The sequence below is a fragment of the Aphelocoma coerulescens genome, chromosome 19, assembly GCF_041296385.1.
Source record: "Aphelocoma coerulescens isolate FSJ_1873_10779 chromosome 19, UR_Acoe_1.0, whole genome shotgun sequence".
Taxonomy (NCBI): Eukaryota; Metazoa; Chordata; class Aves; order Passeriformes; family Corvidae; genus Aphelocoma; species Aphelocoma coerulescens.
Window position 1 is genome coordinate 9,300,468 of NC_091032.1, and position 19,056 is coordinate 9,319,523.

General features: G+C 41.0%; 1 protein-coding gene across 4 annotated transcripts in view; it reads left to right on the plus strand.

Annotated features, from left to right (window-relative positions):
* USP32 (ubiquitin specific peptidase 32) overlaps positions 1-18,798 on the plus strand; it is a 62,336-nt gene extending 43,538 nt beyond the window's left edge. For 3 of the 4 annotated variants that reach the window (XM_069033097.1, XM_069033101.1, XM_069033100.1), the window contains exons 14-34: positions 562-737; positions 1,420-1,560; positions 3,258-3,417; positions 5,591-5,745; positions 5,994-6,075; positions 6,570-6,644; positions 7,208-7,346; positions 7,604-7,709; positions 8,115-8,288; positions 8,782-8,956; positions 9,571-9,722; positions 10,326-10,437; positions 10,638-10,834; positions 11,167-11,351; positions 11,707-11,793; positions 12,726-12,846; positions 13,512-13,703; positions 14,260-14,551; positions 14,979-15,382; positions 15,674-15,766; positions 16,423-18,798. In XM_069033097.1, the coding sequence (XP_068889198.1) occupies positions 562-737; positions 1,420-1,560; positions 3,258-3,417; positions 5,591-5,745; positions 5,994-6,075; positions 6,570-6,644; positions 7,208-7,346; positions 7,604-7,709; positions 8,115-8,288; positions 8,782-8,956; positions 9,571-9,722; positions 10,326-10,437; positions 10,638-10,834; positions 11,167-11,351; positions 11,707-11,793; positions 12,726-12,846; positions 13,512-13,703; positions 14,260-14,551; positions 14,979-15,382; positions 15,674-15,766; positions 16,423-16,596 (3,392 nt within the window). In that variant the 3' untranslated portion in view covers positions 16,597-18,798. The remainder of the gene's footprint in view (positions 1-561; positions 738-1,419; positions 1,561-3,257; positions 3,418-5,590; positions 5,746-5,993; positions 6,076-6,569; positions 6,645-7,207; positions 7,347-7,603; positions 7,710-8,114; positions 8,289-8,781; positions 8,957-9,570; positions 9,723-10,325; positions 10,438-10,637; positions 10,835-11,166; positions 11,352-11,706; positions 11,794-12,725; positions 12,847-13,511; positions 13,704-14,259; positions 14,552-14,978; positions 15,383-15,673; positions 15,767-16,422) is intronic. The other variant, XM_069033099.1, reaches the window with a different exon arrangement.
* Positions 18,799-19,056: the final 258 nt, after the last annotated feature.

Here is a 19,056-nt window from a genome sequence, read left to right on the forward strand (position 1 = left end):
AGTTGAAATTAGATAAATTACTGTGATATTTTTTGGGTATAGGGGTTGGGGGAAACAAAGGATAGAAAGAGAGACAAGTTTTAGCTTAAAGGTTCTTTCTTTTTATTTTAATTGAAATTTCCATTTAGTTCTGCATGACCAAAGCAGCTTCTATGAGAATAAAAACATTGCCTTTTCAAGGAAAAATAAAATAATGCATTATTGGATAGATCTTCAGTTCTGTCTATGAGTTTTTCAGCAGTTTGATGTTCAAACATCCAGACAACAACTAACTGCTCACCACATTTGCTCATGCAAAGCTGGTTAGGCTGGTCAGAGCTGTGTTTGTGTAATCATGATATAAAATATAGAAAACATAATATAAAATCAGAAATCCCATTCAGAGAGATAATATATTTACCCCTGGGGTTGGAAGAGTTGCATGTTTCACTGTAGGGTGAAGGACAGCAAACTTAAACAATCTTTTTTAAAGCAAGGATATAAGATTGTAACTCGTTCCTTTCTGGTTTATGGGATCAGGAACTGAATTATTTCTGGTTTTTTCTCTTGCTTTGTGCTCAGACGCTCTGTACCCTGGCACCCCAGGCTCTGAGGTGTGCTTTGCAAGGCAGCACAACACTTCAGACAATAACAACCAGTGTTTCCTTGGATCCAATGGGAATGCTCTGCTCCAGCTGAATCCCCAGAAACCAGGAGCTATTGATAACCAGCCCTTGGTGACCCAGGAGCCAGTGAAGGTAGAGGCACCCAAGGCATGGGGACAGAGGAAAAGGATATTTTAGCTCTCTCTTGTCACACCTTTTTTATGTTGGTCCTTTTCAGCTTAATTCTGAATTAACACTGCTCTGTCAAAGAGCAAAATTTAGGTTTCTTACTCTAAGGAAAAATTGTGTTCTGCTTCTAAGGCTACTCTTGTGTTTTGTGAGAAAAGAAGCATTCAAAATGTTCTCACACAAAATTTACCAAAGGGAAAGGTGTTTATGAAAAGGCAGCTTGCAGCATTAAATGTAAAATACTTTGTTAATCAAACACTTCAGTGTTCCCATCTAAGTGGGAATTTACTGCTGTTGTATAACAATATGGTAAAACAAAACGGACAGGTTTTGCAGTATGAATGCAAATAAAACTTGGGACACAGACCAGCAGCATCAATGTTGAGCAGAGGTGGGATTTTTCCATCCAAAGTTGTTGGAGTCGGTGACACAAGAGCAAAACACATGAATTTTATACTGCACAAGCTTTTAGAGAAATAGTAAATAATGGAACTTGAACGTTAATTACTGTTACATTGAACTACCATCTCTGTGTGAAAAGCAGCTGCTAATTGTTACTTAGAAGTCTTTTAATAATTAAAGAGAGTTCTAAAGAGAGTTCTAATTTTTCCACTTGAGATGTGACAAAACCCCTTTCTTTTTAAAGGCTGCATCATTAACAATGGAGGGTGGAAGGTTAAAGAGATCTCCACAGCTGGTGGAAGGAAAGGACTATGTCATGGTGCCAGAACCAGTTTGGAGAGCACTTTACCACTGGTATGGAGCAAACCTGTCCTTGCCCAGGCCGGTAAGTTGTGAGTTTAGACACTTTTTAACAACCTGATTGGTCCAGTGGCCCAAGGTAACCTCTTAGAGTCATCTCCCACTTCAACCTGTGTCTAGAAGAGCAAACTGGGAAAAAGCAGCCTCCAGACTGGTGCTGGATGGAAAGCTGTGGCTGTTCAGCAGAAGGTTTGCAGCACAATCCCAGAGGATCTTGTGGCAGGGCAGAAGTGCTGCTCAGCTGCTGGTGTTTGCTAAAGCACACAAAAGTAAACCTGAGGTCAGTTTAAAAGGCCTAGCATCAAAACACTCACCTTTAAAAACTGAGAGAAAGTTAAAAAGCTACAAAATGAAAAGTGGGACATGTGCAGCTCTGAAAACCTGTCCCTGCTCTCTGGCAATTCCATGAAGTGGGGAGAAGGCAATAATTGCTGCTTCAGATGCAGCATCACAGAAACACAATGTGCAAAACTGGGGGAGGAGCTCCAAAGCAGATGGCAATAGGTGAGTCCAGGGAAGAGAGCAGGCTAAGACTGTTCTCTGTCAGAATGGCTGCTCAGGAGCTCTTGGGAGCTGGAGCTGCAGGAGTCTGCTCACTTGGAAACATTGGGAACTTTTTCCTCAGTTTCTCTTGAGTGTATTTATTCCACAGAGTGGTTGGTTTGTTCTGTGTCAGGTACTCTCTTGTAGGAGATGCACTTACAAAAAACGGCTATGAGGGGAGTTTTGTGATGGTAGCAATAGATACTTGGTGGTTGGTGTCACAAACATTCATGTCACAGATGGGAGAGGATTATTTCTATGATTTTTAACAATTTGGTCTGTTGGCTCTAGTGCAGACAATTATTTTAATGGGAAAAATCACCGGCTTCTTACCTCCTCCCACACATTCTCCATGGAAACAAACACCTTTCATGATCCAGAAAAGGCCACATCACTTTATACACAAAGTAATGTGCTTTTTTTTCTCAGAAAATGTCATCACCAATGTTTTTGTTGTAGCTGCAGTTTAATACTGTGGCACTTCAGTGTGGTATGTTCCTTCCCACAGCCTGAGCTGTTTTCTTCTGCTTCACATGGTCACAAAAAGAGTGAACATTCCTTCCATTTCTGTTTGCATATTTGGGCAGATCTAGGTGGCAAAAATCTTTGTAGAAATGGTGGCTGAAAAGCTGCAAAACGTGTTTTGGGGGTAATTTCAGCTTTTTCTGTCAACACAGCAAGATGCAACAAAAGTAGGTTGCAGCCTGTTTGTACAATATGAAAGTTTTAAGTCAATCCTGTGGTTCACAAAGTTCAAACCAAATGTCTTATTCTGCATTTGTCAGGTTTTTCAACAGCTGGGAAACTTTCATGTGGAAGTATACAGTGAGTGGAATTAATGAGGTTCATTGTGGATTCACATATATATTCCAGGAATTATAAAAATGTTCTTTCTGTGGTGCGGTGCAGAGGGTGATGCTGCACTAAAGAAGGTGTTTGCTTTTGACAACCTGCAGCTAATAAGCTTCAAGAAGTGCTTAGGAATCAGGAAATTGTCATTCCTGGGGATCTTAGCCTAAAACCCCATGAGAAGTTCAGATTTTTTTTGTCTCTTCATAAAAGAGTTGGGATTTTTAATAATTCAGTCATTTTTTAATGATTTAATCATTCCTGTTTCTATTGGTATTCCCTCCACACTTGCAAGGTGAGTCTCCAGGATGTTCCAAACATGTTTTGCAGGTGATCAAGAACAGCAAGACGAACGTGCCGGAGCTGGAGCTGTTCCCTCGGTACCTGCTGTTCCTGCGGCAGCAGCCGGCCACGCGCACCCAGCAGTCCAACGTCTGGGTCAATATGGGTATGATGAGCCTCAGAATGTTCCCTCAGCATTTGCCCAGAGGTAACTTAAGAATGCAGCAAGAACCACCACCCCTGTGCAGTTTCTAGGCCAGCCCAGGCTGGGGGAGCTTCCTGCGCTGCGCTTGTGCTCCAGCTCCATCGCCCTGCGGCACAGCCGGCGCTCGGGAGCATCCAGGGGCTTTCCCTGCCCTCTCCTCAAGGGAAGAGGCAGCAGGGAGCATGTGCAGGGAGAGCAGTTAATTCCCATGGTTATGGGTGAGTTGGGAGTGAGAAATGAGCACTGCAGAAGCTGAACTGATCAGAAGAGCCAGAGCTGGGCATTCCCGTTGGGAGTGATTCCTGTAGCCATGGAATAGGTGCCTCTGTGCCTCTCTGATAGTGCAGTGGCACAATAAATTCAATTAATGCTCAGCCAACTGCTTCTGAGTTACTTGGGCAGCTGGGCTTTGATGCCCAAACTTATTTAATGCTCTTTAGAGAGAGATTAAATGAATGGAATATGAAGACTATTATTTGATGTAGTTCAAAAAGACAATTAAATACAAAGTATAAACACCCAGCTAAAATCTCTTTGTCATAACTGTGGTGGTAATGCTCACCAAAAGATTATGCCAAGAGTAATCTTTAGGTTGTGGCTTCACATTTCAGCTGGGCAGTGTTGCAGGATTTGTCTCCAGTTTGCAGTTTGCCTTGCACAAGAGGCTGGAAGGACTCCCTGCTGTTCACATCTGGACACACACAGACACATTTGCATCCACAGTAACATGTCTGGGAATGGGCTCACCTGACTGCTGAAAATTCAATCCTTCAGCCTTGCTGTGTCACAATGTGGTTAAAACCCTCATGCAGATGCTCAATTTTTCACTGCTTTGGTAGGATCTAAACCCTCTGTGTAGTCAGCAGCTGCCTGTGCCATCGAGTTCTGCTGCACAAACTGCCTCTGCCCAAATTCAGCTTTCCTGCCTGACCTAATCAAATGGAAACTGCTTTGTTTGGACATCCTAAAATGCCCAAATTCCAATGAAGAGAATCTTCTCATGTGCCAAATTTGATCTTGATTTGGAATTACTTTGCACTGCACTAATTTGATTGTCCAATCAGTTATTAATCCTGTGGAGTTCTCAGATGTGCTTTCTTGCTGTAATCTTACCACTAATCCTCTGATCCCTAATCACAGAAATGTTGGTTTGTTTTCTTTTAAAAAACCTGAGTATTTTGCTTGGTACACTGAGGCCAGACCGATGCTTTGCTGATTTATAAGGTATCATTTACTCTCTTGTCAAATTGCATGTGATAATATAACACTGCACCTTTTCATGTTGTACTGTTTATTTTATTGTAACCTTTTAACAGTGAAAATAGAATTGTGTCACTTCTCAGGCTACTTAAGTTTTGCAGTTGCCCAGTTTGGGTTTGGCTGGGTAATAAAAGCTTTTCATGTCTCTGTAAGGAGTGGGGGGGAACTTCTGAAGCTTAAACTAAAAAAGCTCAAAAAAAACCCCCTCATGGTCTCATCTCTAGTGCAAATGTTTTATTTAAAGATGAGCTCACATTATGAAGAGCAACAATCTTGACCAATTAATGAATTTGTGTGGCAAATGTGGGGTTGTTGAGAATTTTGGTGGAAATCCCAGGTGTCTTCACAGAATGTTTTGAGGAATTTAGTTATTAAGAAATTTAGTTATTAAAAGTACTTTTATTGTGAGCTGCCAGGCTGATTTCATGTTCACAGATCAACATTCATCCTCACAGAAGAGCTGAAGCAAAGTCATGCTATTTCCAAAAATAGTCAAACTGATTTCTTTTACCTTATTTTTTACTCACAATGTTCTCTCAAAAAGGAAATCTGTATGAAATTTTGAAGTCCTTTATTTTGAAAATCCCCTTTGCCTCTCCTGCCGTGTCTTTAAGAGACAAAAAGAACTGTAAAAACTTGTAAAACTTCATTGACATTTTTTTGTATTTCCTATGAGAATCTCAGGGGAGCAATTTTCTAATAGGTTTTGCTAAGAAGGGAGGTATTTTATCTGCTTTGTGATAGCAAATTTGTTGTCCCAAAGGGTCAATAACAACTGGGTTTCCACCTAACCCATAAACACAAGCATTACAAGTATCTTCTACTTTTTGCAGAGTGTATTTAGTGTATAAGTTGTTACTGATCTGACCTCGGGGTAAATCCATTCTCTTCTCCCCTTCTCTCACTGTGAATCCAGGGAATGTCCCTTCCCCAAATGCCCCTTTAAAAAGGGTGTTGGCTTACACTGGCTGCTTCAGTCGGATGCAAACCATCAAGGAGATCCACGAGTATCTGTCCCAGAGGTTACGGATCAAGGAGGAGGACATGCGCCTCTGGCTCTACAACAGTGAGGTAATCTTGCTCCTTTGCCTTCCTGTCTTTTATTGGACATGATGTGTTTCATTCCTTTCCAGAAACCATTAAATACACGTGCACAGAAAAATTAAGAGTGGCCATAAATATCCTTTCCAGTTAAAGACTCCTGCTATTTATTTTTCAGAGTTTTCTGTGCTTTAATTCCCCTTGCTTTGAGGTAAAAGGATCCTCAGAGTGTTGTACATGTAGAACTCTAATTCTGTGAGGTGTTTTTTCTCCTGCAGAACTATCTCACTTTGCTGGATGATGAAGATCACAGACTGGAGTATCTTAAAATCCAAGATGAGCAGCATTTAGTAATAGAAGGTATAAAAAGGGGCTGTAATTGGTTTATGCTCTAAAAATAGAAGTTTACAGAGGGAACTTATGGGCAGGTGGTGGCAAAGCTAATTTAGGAAAGTTTGCATGTATTTTGTCCCTATTTTGAAATACTTTTGCATCTTTTGTTGGTTTGCAACAACAAAAAATATTAGTGATGGCTCATGAACTGATTTGTTCAGACCTGGTGGATCCTTATTAAGAATTAGAATAAGCACTGAAAAATTTGCTATTCAACAGCAAAAGCAATCCCAAGGCTGCTCTCTAAAGATGTTACTGGTGTGCTTGGAGGGATGCCAGTGTTAGAATGAGTTCCAATAATGATTAGAAACATTGAAATGAAAACTAGCAAAAATAATAGCTAAAAGTAAGCAAATTTCTAATCCCAAATATTAGAAAATTTTAATTAAAGCTCTTCAGCTGTGTAAACTCTCTGGAGTAAGTAACAATTTTTAAAAACCCCTTTTCATGTCCCTTTCTAGTTCGAAACAAAGACATGAGCTGGCCAGAAGAGATGTCTTTCATAGCAAACAGCAGTAAAATAGACAGACACAAAGGTGAGTCTTTCAGAGAGTTGCTGGATTATGATGAGAAGAAAAACCCAAGAAAACAACTGAGATGTTAAAACAATTCTTTTTAACACAAGTCCCTTTAACATTGGGTGAGGTGTTTTATGCTGCTTTGCTGGGTCTTTATATTAACTTAAATGTTAATATAAACATTATTGGGAATGTGGGATGTAAAGATAAATCTGTAGATGTTCAGACACAGCTTTAGTAAATGGTACGCAGCAGATTTTGGACTTTGTGTTTGTTACCTTGGATTTTGTTAGGGCGAGGAATATTTAAGATTTTAACAAGTGAATCCAGAATTTTCAGTGCCATAATGACCTGAAAGTATTCTGTATGGATTGTACTGCTGCCTGTGGTGGATCACATCAACAAAATGCCTCAATTTCTGTGAAGCAGAGTTGAGAGAGCAGATATTTTAAACATCTGCATCTGGGTAGGGTCACAATTGGGAGCAGGTTAAATTAAACTGGTTACTGTTAGAAGACACTGCTAAAACATTCTGAATTTTCTCATCTGCACAACTGCTCTAATGATGGTTTTTCACTCAGTTCCTACTGAGAAGGGTGCTACAGGCCTGAGCAATCTGGGGAACACGTGCTTCATGAACTCCAGCATCCAGTGTGTCAGCAACACGCAGCCCCTGACACGCTACTTCATCTCAGGAAGGCATCTCTATGAGCTGAACAGGTAATTCCTGTGGGAGAACAGTGGCATTTTGGGTGCTGGAACATTTATTCAGGCTGGCTGCTTCTGAAAGCTGAAATTCAGTGTAAAGGAATCATTTAAATTCAGTGTTACCAGCTCTGCAGCAGATACTACGTTAGAGGCATGGAAATGCAGCCTCTTCTTTCTGAGAGCAGGAAGCTTTTCTGCTTCCTTCTTCATCTCCAGGCTTGAGCTGTGTTTAAATTTTAATGTGGTATTAATTCCTTTGTAATTTCTAGGACAAATCCCATAGGAATGAAAGGACACATGGCCAAGTGCTACGGGGATTTGGTTCAGGAGCTGTGGAGTGGCACCCAGAAGAACATAGCCCCCTTAAAGCTGAGGGTGAGTTATTCCAAGGTGGAAAACAAGGATTTCTTGGAAAAGCAGAAATTCAGTGCACTTCTTCCTGATGTTACCTGTGCTGTAGCAGTTTGGAGACTCAGAGCCTTCCCTAGAAGGGGCCAGTGTTCATCAGTCCTGGTGGAATTAGTGGTTGTAAGGCCAGAGGAGCTACCGGGTGTGACTGGGGTTGTGCTATAGGAAGTGGCTTTTACAGCCCTTTTTAGGGACAAAAGATGATGCATTTACCTGTAAATGAGCTTTTGTTCTGAAAGCAAAGGGGTTCCCTTCAGCTCTTGGCAGTAGAATTTGTGTTCATTGACAGCACATGTCTCATCTACAATATTTTGCTTTATTTTTCCATTTGTTACATGATATTAAATGACTTCCTGGTGGTTTTTTTTGTAGTGGACAATAGCAAAATATGCTCCAAGATTTAATGGCTTTCAACAGCAAGACTCACAGGAGCTTCTTGCTTTTCTTCTGGATGGGCTTCATGAGGATTTGAACAGAGTTCATGATAAGCCATATGTGGAACTGAAGGACAGTGATGGTCGGCCAGACTGGGAAGTAGCAGCAGAGGTAGGGCTTCAAATCTTTGCCTTTGGGTTTTTTTGGTGTGTTTTTTCTTTTCCTTATAGTACTAAGGTGAGAAATTGTTGATGAGGCTGCCTGTGGCAACATTTTTGGGACTGTAGCACCTTTTGGATCTTGTCAGAGCTGTGATTTTACAGAGGCAGTTTCACCTTTGAGCTGAAAACTAATTTTAATGGTTGTAATAAAATTATAAAGATATTTCACAACTATTTTGAACAACTCCTCAAAATTAGGGAGTATCAAAATATTTCAAGATGCCTGATGATCCCCTCAGAAATATTTCAAATTGTGTCATACCTTGATTATTGTGTTGAGAACTTCACTTGTGCTGTAACTAAATACTTCCTATTTATTACAAATGAATAAATAACTTTTGTGGAAGTAATTTGACTCCCATAGGCCAGGGAAACTTTGGAGACCAATGAAATAGTCTTCAGTTTCTAACTTTGTATTATATTTTTTTTGTGCTTCATTTCAGGCCTGGGAAAATCATCTGAGAAGAAACAGATCCATTGTTGTAGATTTATTTCATGGGCAGCTGAAGTCACAAGTGAAATGTAAAACTTGTGGGCATATAAGTGTTAGGTTTGACCCTTTTAATTTTTTATCCTTGCCTTTGCCAATGGACAGCTACATGCACCTAGAAATTACAGGTGAGTAGTGTAAACTTGACATTCATAAAATAAAATTTGTAGAAGTGGAAAAGCTATAAAAGATCAAATTTTGTGTTACTACTTACTAAGAAGAATTTTAATTAAGTCATTTTAATATAATAGAGTGCAAGAATTTTCATTGGAACACAGTTAAACTAAGGTAAAACCTTTAGAAACAGAACATGGATGGCCCATTTTCAGTCTTGACTGAAGGATTTAATACAGAAACGTGTAAAATGGGGATTTGGAGAACTTTCCTTCTGTTCCCCCTCTTGTGGAGGTTGTCCTAAATCTGCCCAGAGGAAAAACCAGGGTTGGGGGAAAAATACAATATGGGTCATGAACTGTGCTCTGAAGGACCTGTGGATTGCTGGAAAAGAGGCAAAAGAAAAGATGGTGAAAAAGTGAAAGGAATTTTGAAAGCATTTTCTACTGCCTGTGTGCAGCAAGAGATTTTCTGACATTGGCATTGCCTGCATACCTTGAAAATTGACTGGGAAAATGAAATAAATCATCCATTGAAGTGGGGGAAAAATATTCTCCACTAAGTGGGGATTGTTGTCATTAAGACTTGCCTGGGTTGCTGACCTGTGTGTTTCTTTTCCCCTTTAAAGTAATTAAATTAGATGGTACCACTCCTGTTCGATACGGGCTGAGGTTGAACATGGATGAGAAGTACACAGGCTTGAAAAAACAGCTGAGTGAACTCTGTGGCCTCAAACCAGAGCAGATTCTGCTTGCAGAGGTGCACAGCTCCAATATAAAGGTAAAAAGAAAAAAAAGATTAATCATTGCTGCAACATGCTTTGGGGATTTTTGTTACTTCTTTATTATTTTTAACATTTAAACTTTGCTTACAAGAGCTGTGAAATAATTTAACTAAAAATATGATTAAAAAATCAGCTTAGTTATCTCTCTATACGAACTTTTATTTCATTCTTAAACAGTAATTTGGCTTGCTGTAAATAGATTAGAATTGATTGCTAATGATATTTTTAGGGAAAAAAAAGTATAAAATCACCTTGAGGCAATAATAAATCTCAAAGTGCTGTTGTGAGTTTAACACTGTTGAGACATCAGGGGCATAAGTAAAGACTGGCTTAGTTCTCTACAGTGTGTATGGATATTTCCAGATAGATTTTGTTGCTGTAGATTAAAAGTGCTTAAATGAGGTGCTCTTGGTGTGTTCAGAGAACCACTGAGAACTGCTGCAGAGGGGTTGGGTTCCTTTATTCTTCTGGAAAGGTGTAAGAAGGCAGATGGGAGGGAGAGAGGAGCTGATAAATGCAGTTTTCAGAGGGACAGAAGGTGTTTGGAGTCCCAGATGAAGGTACCCAAGTGCCTGACCAGCCTTCCCTCTCTCCTGAAGAACTTCCCTCAGGACAACCAGAAGGTCCGGCTGTCCGTGAGCGGCTTCCTGTGCGCCTTTGAGATCCCCATCCCAGGCTCCCCCACGTCAGCATCGAGCCCTGTGCAGACAGGTGAGAGAAAACTCTGCTTTTCCTGCTTAGCTAAACTGCAGAGTGTTAAGCAACTCGGGATAAGCTTTATTATTAAGTGAGGATTAAAGAAAAGACAAGTGAGGGTTGTGCTCAGTATCCACACAGAATGGAAGGGATAAAAGTCCTGGGATCAGCTGTGGTTGCTGTAGATAATTGATCATTTAATTGTCTGCCTACAGACATCTCAACTGGAGCTCCCACCATCCTGATGAACGGGGACATTCCCAAGCCAAGCCTCATTCCCAACGGGATGCCAAACACTGTGGTGCCATGTGGGACCGAGCGCAGCCCGCCCAGCTGGACCCTCAACGGCCACGTGCCCTCGCTGTGTGACAGCCCCTGCACAGGGTACATCATTGCAGTGCACAGGAAAATGGTCAGTGGGCTTGCACGGTTATCCAGTGCTTGTGCTACACGCTTGGAAAGAAATTGCTAAAAAGCAAGGGGGTTTTTTAATGTCCACGTGATAATTATACACGTTTATGTTTGATGTGGTCAAATAACCTCGCCATAGCATCATAAAATACAGACATTTTTCAAGCCAGTGATCAAAATTTACAGTATTTGGTATTGGAATTTGAGCAGTTTTAATACAATTAAGGATTCTTGCCAAGGCCTGAAATAAGTCACAAGGCCAGCAATGCAGGTGATTGTTGTACTGAGAGTTAATGCACCTTTCTGTCTGACTCCTCCTTCTGCTTCCCACAGATGAGGACAGAGTTGTATTTCCTCTCATCTCAGAAGAATCGGCCCAGTCTCTTTGGAATGCCATTAATTGTTCCCTGCACAGTTCACACACGGAAAAGAGACCTCTATGATGCTGTGTGGATCCAGGTTTCCAGGCTGGCCAGCCCCCTCCCTCCTCAGGAAGCCAGTAACCATGCACAGGACTGGTGAGTTGGGCACCTCAGCCTCAGATCTGAATTAGAATATAGTGCCTTAGACTTGCTTGCAAGATGTAAAATTGTATTAATTTGATTTCTCATAATAATGGCAATAATTAAAATTAAATCTTTTTTAGTACAGATAAATGTAGCTGCACTTAAAGGTTGGCTTTGTTCTTATCCAGTGATTGATGATTATTTATATCTGATGTATTTAAGCCATTGAAATGCATCTTTTAATAGTTTATTGTAACCAAAACTATCATTTTAAGGGGTTTTGTTAAGTAATCATAACAAGCCCAGTGAAGGAAGGCAATTGCAGTGAGAGTGCTGCTGTTTGATGTTGTGTTCTCCTCTATTTCAGTGATGACAGCATGGGGTACCAGTACCCCTTCACCCTCAGGGTAGTTCAGAAGGATGGAAATTCTTGTGCTTGGTGTCCATGGTACAGGTAAATTGTCCTTTTTTCCATTTACAGCAGGGAATCACTCCAGCAGAAAGGTAATTTATGGTAATGGGTCTGTGGTACATTTCAGACTTCAGAACTAATATCAAACAATGAGAATCTGGAATGTAATTTCACCAGAACTCTCTCCAGGTAGACTTGTACTGCAGCACAGCTTTTATGACTTGCAGAGCTGAAAGTTCTGCTGCCACAGAAACTTTAAATTAGGAGACAGAAATGAGATTATCCAAAACCTGTTAGCCCCTTAGAATACTCTGTGTCTATGTGCAGCCTTGTATGTCCACAGACTTGCATGGTTTGGTGGGGGATTCACACAAACCTGAATTTTTAGATGTAATTCATCAACCCCTGTGAGTTCCTGTGCCATTTGAAGGGTAAGAACTAAAATGGGCAATAAGAAATTCACCCTGGAAGAACGCTTGGAATTTTCCATAAACAAAGACTTGCTAAGGAAAATTCCAGACCCTTGCTGGAAGGTATTCAGGCCATAAACATTTTTTTTTAAAAAGTGTTTTATACCTCTTAGAATTAGTTATCATGGTGCAAATAACTTGTGGAGACAAAGCAGTGGAGGTTTTGGGGTCATAGCTGGGTTTGGTCAGCACTGGCTCATAATGGAATGGAAGGGACCTTAAAGCTCATCCCATTCCAACCCCCTTCCATGGGCAGGACCACCTTCCACTGGATCATGTGCAGGTAGATGGTTGAGCTCACCCAACTGCTTCCATTTCTCACTCTGTTAAAGTTTTGCAGTAAAAATGCAATTAACCCTGAGCATTGCTGTATAAAAATGTGTCTGGCACTGAAGGCGAGGCCTGGAGCTTGGAGGCTGCAGATGATACAGAACAAGGAGCAGAACTGAATTAATGTAGAAGTGATTGGACGCTTTACTGACCACATCCAACCTTTTGATTCAGATTCTGCCGGGGCTGTAAGATTGAGTGCACAGAGGACAGGGCTTGTGTGGGCAATGCCTACATTGCCGTGGACTGGGACCCCACCGCGCTCCACCTGCGCTACCAAACCTCGCAGGAACGGGTAAAATACCAACAGAAACTCTTTGTTCTTTGTTACACCTCTGAAACACCACCCATTTCAGCCTTTTTATTTATTTGATGCAGCTTTTTTTCTATTTTCTGTTAAACCAAAAGGCAGTAATCATGGAGCAGTGTGTTCTGGATAAATCGATGTCTTGATGTTAGGCCTCTTATGTGGTCTAATGGTGTGGAAGGAGGCTTTTAAAGAGCCACAGCAGTGCATTTGCTGTCTGTTGTGAGTTGCTTTTAGGCTAGTCAAAATATATCATAATACATTACAAAATATCTTAATTGGATAAATTTTCTGTAACTATAAACACTTGTGCATGTGAGTAAACCTATTTCCTCATTGAGTCAACAAAACACATCTGAAGGTAAGGCTGTAGCTGGGTTAATCTGGAATAACTGGTACAGTTTGTGAGTTTTATCTATAAAGTTGTGCTTTATGGATAATTTATAAACAGAGCCCAAGTATAAGAACAGTGAATTATTTTATCTGCCTCTTCATAAATGAAATAAAATTCCTGCTAAAACTTAGCACGTCTCATTTTTATCTTTAATTCTGATCAACCCTGTGAAGTTATTTGTGTGATACTGTGAAGAGAGCCTTCCTCTGAGCAGTGTGTGTTACATTTCCAAGTCAGAGACAGTTTTCTCTCCCTTCAGATCGTGGAAGAACATGAAAGTGTTGAACAAAGCCGCCGAGCCCAAGCAGAGCCCATCAACCTGGACAGTTGTCTGAGAGCCTTCACCAGTGAGGAGGAACTGGGGGAGGATGAGATGTACTACTGCTCCAAGTGCAAGACCCACTGTTTGGCCACCAAAAAACTGGATCTTTGGAGACTTCCCCCTATTTTGGTATGATCTTGGGTAATTTTCCTCCTCAGCAGCAAACCCAAAGCACGTTGTTCCCAAATCTGAGGCCGCCTTGCTCTGAATAAGATGATTTGTTTTGTTCACGCTCTCAGGAGGGGCACTGACTGAGTTTGCTTCGTGCAGACAAATAAAGGAAACCTCAAATCCTTTTGAATGTTTTTAGCTGCTGCCTTGCAGGAAATGGTGGTGGTTTGTGCTCAGTGTCAGCTGCTCTGACACAGCTCATGCTCAGCTGGTGACATGATCTCCTCTCTGGTTGTGGACACCTGCAGTTCTTATTTTTCATATTTGGTAGCTTATTCAAAACAGTGCTAATCACTGGATTGAAGCAACCTTTGCCATCATTTCCACATGAAAATATTAGTTTCATATTTTACCAGCTCGATCCTAAAATCTAGATTGTCACACAGAGCATTATTTTTGCTAGCATAGAATAAAATGTGCATGTTTTGGGAAAAACTCCCTTTAAACAGTGATATTGCTCACTGGGATGTCATTGCCTTCCTTTAATAATTTTCTCTATAATGTTTCCCTTTAGATCATTCACCTGAAAAGATTTCAGTTCGTCAACGGCCGCTGGATAAAATCCCAGAAAATTGTTAAATTTCCCAGAGAAAATTTTGACCCAAGTGCCTTTTTGGTACAAAGGGATCCGAGTCATTTCCAAAGGAAGCAGCTCACCCTGCAGGTTGACAGCCTTCCTGAACCACGGGCCAGCCAAGGGGACACCAAGAAAACAGATGTGCAGAACACTGGCACACCTGGAGAAGGGGACACACTGAACAGGAGTCCCTCCTCCCTAAACACTACTGTCCTCAATAATGTCAAAGGTAGGGAAGGATTAGAGAAAATTCCACTCAGTGCTGGTGTTTGGAGAGGGAAAATGTTATTATGTACAAAATTTTAATGTTTAGGGTATTTTTTGCCAAAGCACTACACTTTGAAACATTTCTTAGTGAAGCTTTAGCATAAAAAATGAAAGAAAATTTTAAAAGTTGCTCAGTGACAACAGATATTGGTACTTTTGTAAGTGGGCTGGGGTAAGAATGAGGGATGTGCTCCTGCATAAAAGAGTTAAATTTCAGTTTCTAGATGTATGGATGTGTGTGCACAAAGATGGGTTTTTACTTCTGTATATTACTCGTGAGCTGCAGTGAAGGAGTGGGGTTTAATGGTTGGTTTTATAAAGAATCACTTTAAAAAGAAATTCAGACTGTGTTTGTGCTATCTTAGTAATCTCTGTGTTTTCTGTCCTAGCATCTCCATCTTTGGGGAGAAAAAGTGGAACCAGCTGCCCTTCAAGTAAAAACAGCAGCCCCAACAGCAGCCCAAGGACTTTGGGGAGAGGTAAAGGGCGCCTGCGGCTGCCCCAGCTGGGGAAAAACAAACTGTCCAGCAGCAAGGAAAATCTGGCTGCAAACAGAGACAACGGTGCTGAGCATGAGCAGGGGGATGCTCTGACTAAAGGACAGGCTTTGGGGGGCAGCCAGAGCGAGCTGTACCCCGGGCAGGACAGCGAGGGGGCTCTGGCCAACGGGTACCTGTGGGAGCAGAGCTCGCTCGGCAACGGGCAGGGGGACAACCACAGCGAGGACGACACCGCCGACGACCAAAGAGACGACGTCTGGGTCAACCCCATCTACAACCTATATGCAATCTCGGTAGGTGGCTGCTCCTCTGCCAAAACGGCCTTTTTGGGACTCTGGTTTAACCAAATGTTGTGTTCATGCCAGCACAGGGATCTGTAGGGAAGGAGAGCAAAAGTCAGCACAATAAATTCGCTGTAAGACTGAGTACGAATTAAGACTCTCTAGTTTGTTCTCTTTCTGTGTATAAAGTTATCTCCAGCTGTCTAGATTGTCATGAGCCATTGTCACTCAGAGATAATGAACTTCGGAATCATTTATTTGATGTTTGATCCAGGATTTCTTTTCTTCTTCGTTTTTCCTCAGTGCCATTCAGGAATTATGGGAGGGGGTCATTACGTCACTTATGCCAAAAACCCGAACAACAAGTGGTACTGCTACAATGACAGTAGCTGCAAGGTAAAGCACTTCTTTTCCTCATTATTTCACATAATTATTCTAATTATTTCAAACAGTTTTTGCCTTGGTTACCCAGAGCTAAAGAAATTCAGAATCAGACATTCTAGCGAAAGAAGTCTTAGAATGACAGAATGGTTTGGGTTGGAAGGGACCTTAAAGCTCATCCCATTCCATCCCTCACAGCATCCATTAAACCAGACATTTGTGGAGATCTGCTGTTTGAAATCATGAGCACCTCCGAAGCTGCATCAGATAAATACTAAAATTATTAACTGAAATTGCACGTGAGGTTTTTTCCAAGGTAACATCTGTTCATCAGCTGCTCCCACAGTTAAGGGAAGATGCTTGTTTCGTACAAAGATGGGAAAATGACTAAGAATGGAAAGCCAGGAATATATTTCCATGATGGCAGCAGTTCGTATTCAATTGGTGAATAACTCAGTTCTGACACTTCTAAGTATTTGCATTCATCACTATAAAATTGTCAGACTTCTGAAGTAATTAATGGAGCCAGCTAACAAAGAGGGGAGACAGAAATAGGGATTCCTTGTGTTACACCCAGTTAAAAATACACTTTTTGGGGCAACAGTTGTGTGTTTGAAGCACAGTGACACAATTATCCCATGGTGGTTTTCCGGGTGTTTTCCCTGTGTCAGGAGTTGCACCCGGATGAGATCGACACGGACTCTGCCTACATTCTGTTCTACGAGCAGCAGGGGGTGGACTATGCCCAGTTCCTGCCCAAGATCGATGGCAAGAAGATGGCAGACACGAGCAGCATGGACGAGGACTTCGAGTCCGACTACAAGAAGTACTGTGTGCTGCAGTGAGCCTGGGCTGCCGTGGGCTGAGGGAGAAACCCTGGGATGTGCCCTTGGGGAAGGTGGGACTGAGACCGAGAAGAGCTTGTGGTTGTGGTTGTCCCCTGCGAGCTGAAAGCACAAGAAGAACCCCCTGGTTAAGCAGTTAATACCCAGTAGTATCGTTTTGTTCTGTTTTCTCACTACATGCTCGAAACGTTTCTGATGTTGGACATCTGAGACTGCCACTGGCCTTTAAATCCAATGGTTTGAGAAAAGCCAACTAGGACCAAATAAGAGCTAAATTAAACATCCAAATAAGAGCTAAACAGAGTAGTGTAGAGTTCACCAACTGTTCTAACACCCCCCCGAGGCTCTCGTTAGGTTTAAGGTAATGGGGAAAAACAATTTGTAGTGTTGTCTTTGGACAACATGATATTGCTACCTCCTTTTTCCTGCAGTTTTATTGCATTTTATTGGCAAAACAGGGAAGGCAAGAGAAGGAAAAGTGCACAAATGGAAACGATTATTGTCAGGGGGAAGAGAAGTTTCCAGTTTTGCCACCACTAATGTGTGTCAGTTGCTTTCTTTCTGTGTGTTGGGAGCACAACCAAATCATCATTTGAGAAGAGATTAATTTCTACACTTGAATGGTTTATTATATTTGTGTTTTCTCCACGTGTTGGCTGTGCAGATCAACATGTTTCAGGAATGGCTTTTCTGCCTGAAGAGTGCTGGCTCAAACTTTTTTGAGCTGCCTCAAGAAGAAACTTCAGGTTGGAGAGAGTAGTTGTGATTACACTCACGGTGTCTTAAAAACGTGCACATTGCACAAAACGTTCCCAGCTTTTGGAAGGAGAGATGCTTGAGCTTATGTTTCATGACTGGTGTTGCTTTTGAAATTTGCACTTTTGAAAATGCATCTGATTCAATTCAAACCCACAGTTTGTTTGGTTTTTTGTTGTTGCTGTAAGGGCTCTGGAGTGAATGGCTGTGAATATCCACTGTGTATTTCAAAGGAAGAAGCTGTGGCTGTCAGGTAGCTGTCGTAGCATTCGTGGATGGAGGGGTTTTTTTTATTGGTTTCCTAATTCAGTTTCTTGTTTTCAAAATTTGGTTGCCTTTTCAAATTATCTTTTTTTTTTTTTTGTTACAGCAGGTTATGCAAATACTTGAAATTAAACCACACTTGCTTTCCGTGCCCTTGCAACATGCTCTGTAATTCAAGGGGCTTCTTGCATGAGGGGAAGTGTGACTGAGTCTTAGCAGAGACTGGAAAAAAGAGGGTTGTTTTTTTTGAGCAGGCATTTCTTCAGACGTTTTCAGTGTTAAATTGTTTGCATATCTGAATGAAGATAAAAATTTTCACTCTTTTGGCCTTTTGTTCTTCAGCTGAGTTTATGCAGCTTATTAATTTTGTCATACATCATCTTCCCAGTTCTCTAGGTTTTTGTACCTTCACTAACAAAACTGTTACTTACGTGGTTCTCTGCAATTAATGTTTGGATTCATTTTGGGGTGTTTGACAAGAATGCCAAACCTTCAGTGAGTTTCTCATTTCCAGGAGGATCTGGGGTTTATCCATTTAAGAATTTATATCAGCTGGTCTGGCTGTCTTTGCCCAGGCAGAGCCCTCCCTGCCTCTGGAGGTTGTGCCTCTTTGGGGACAGCAGATCTGTTCCAAAAATGAGTCTTGTCTTACATGTCAGGTGTTGCTCCTTATCCTCTATGGTCTTTTATCTTTAAAGTGGTCTGAACATTGAGCCTAAAGAAAAGCAAAGATGACTTGTGAATTTCTAGGTTAGAAGCTTTTTCAACACCCACTTGTCTACTCCTCCCTCCGCAAACTCCATGAAAAGTGAAAGATTTTCAACTGATTTACTTTAAAATGTTTTATTTAAGCAGGTAGCACAATCTACTAATGTTATTTGATCTTCTGTGTTTGTTACATTGGTTGTAATTAATTTTTTAAATTAAATTAATTCAAGAATTAGTAGTAAATTTATTAAGTTAACTATTAACTACATTCACTTTGTAAATTATTGTATAAAACTTATTGACAATGCACTGACTTTAGAAAGATGTTAATGTACATAAATGCCTTGTAAATAAAATAGTGTTGATGTACTGGAATATGAGCTGTATTAAAACAAAGGTATTGGTAATTGTATATGGAGTGAACCTGTTTATCTGTAACTATATTATTCCAACAAATTAAATACTGTGGATGCAGATGAAGTGTCACTTCTTGTCAGATAATTTTTAATAACTGTTTTCCTGCTTTGAAGTGTCTATGCTGCTTCCATGAAGCTTAAATGCCTTTGTCAATCCGAAAGCTGAAGCGTGGGCGTGCATCCAGCAATTCTTTGCAGCTTCCTCATTGTTTACAAAAGGTAAATTGGGTATTTTGTTGATGATAATGGCACTTATTACTTGAAAACAATCCATGGAGCAGTGAAGTGATCCCTCAGGTACAGGAAGGTTTTGCTC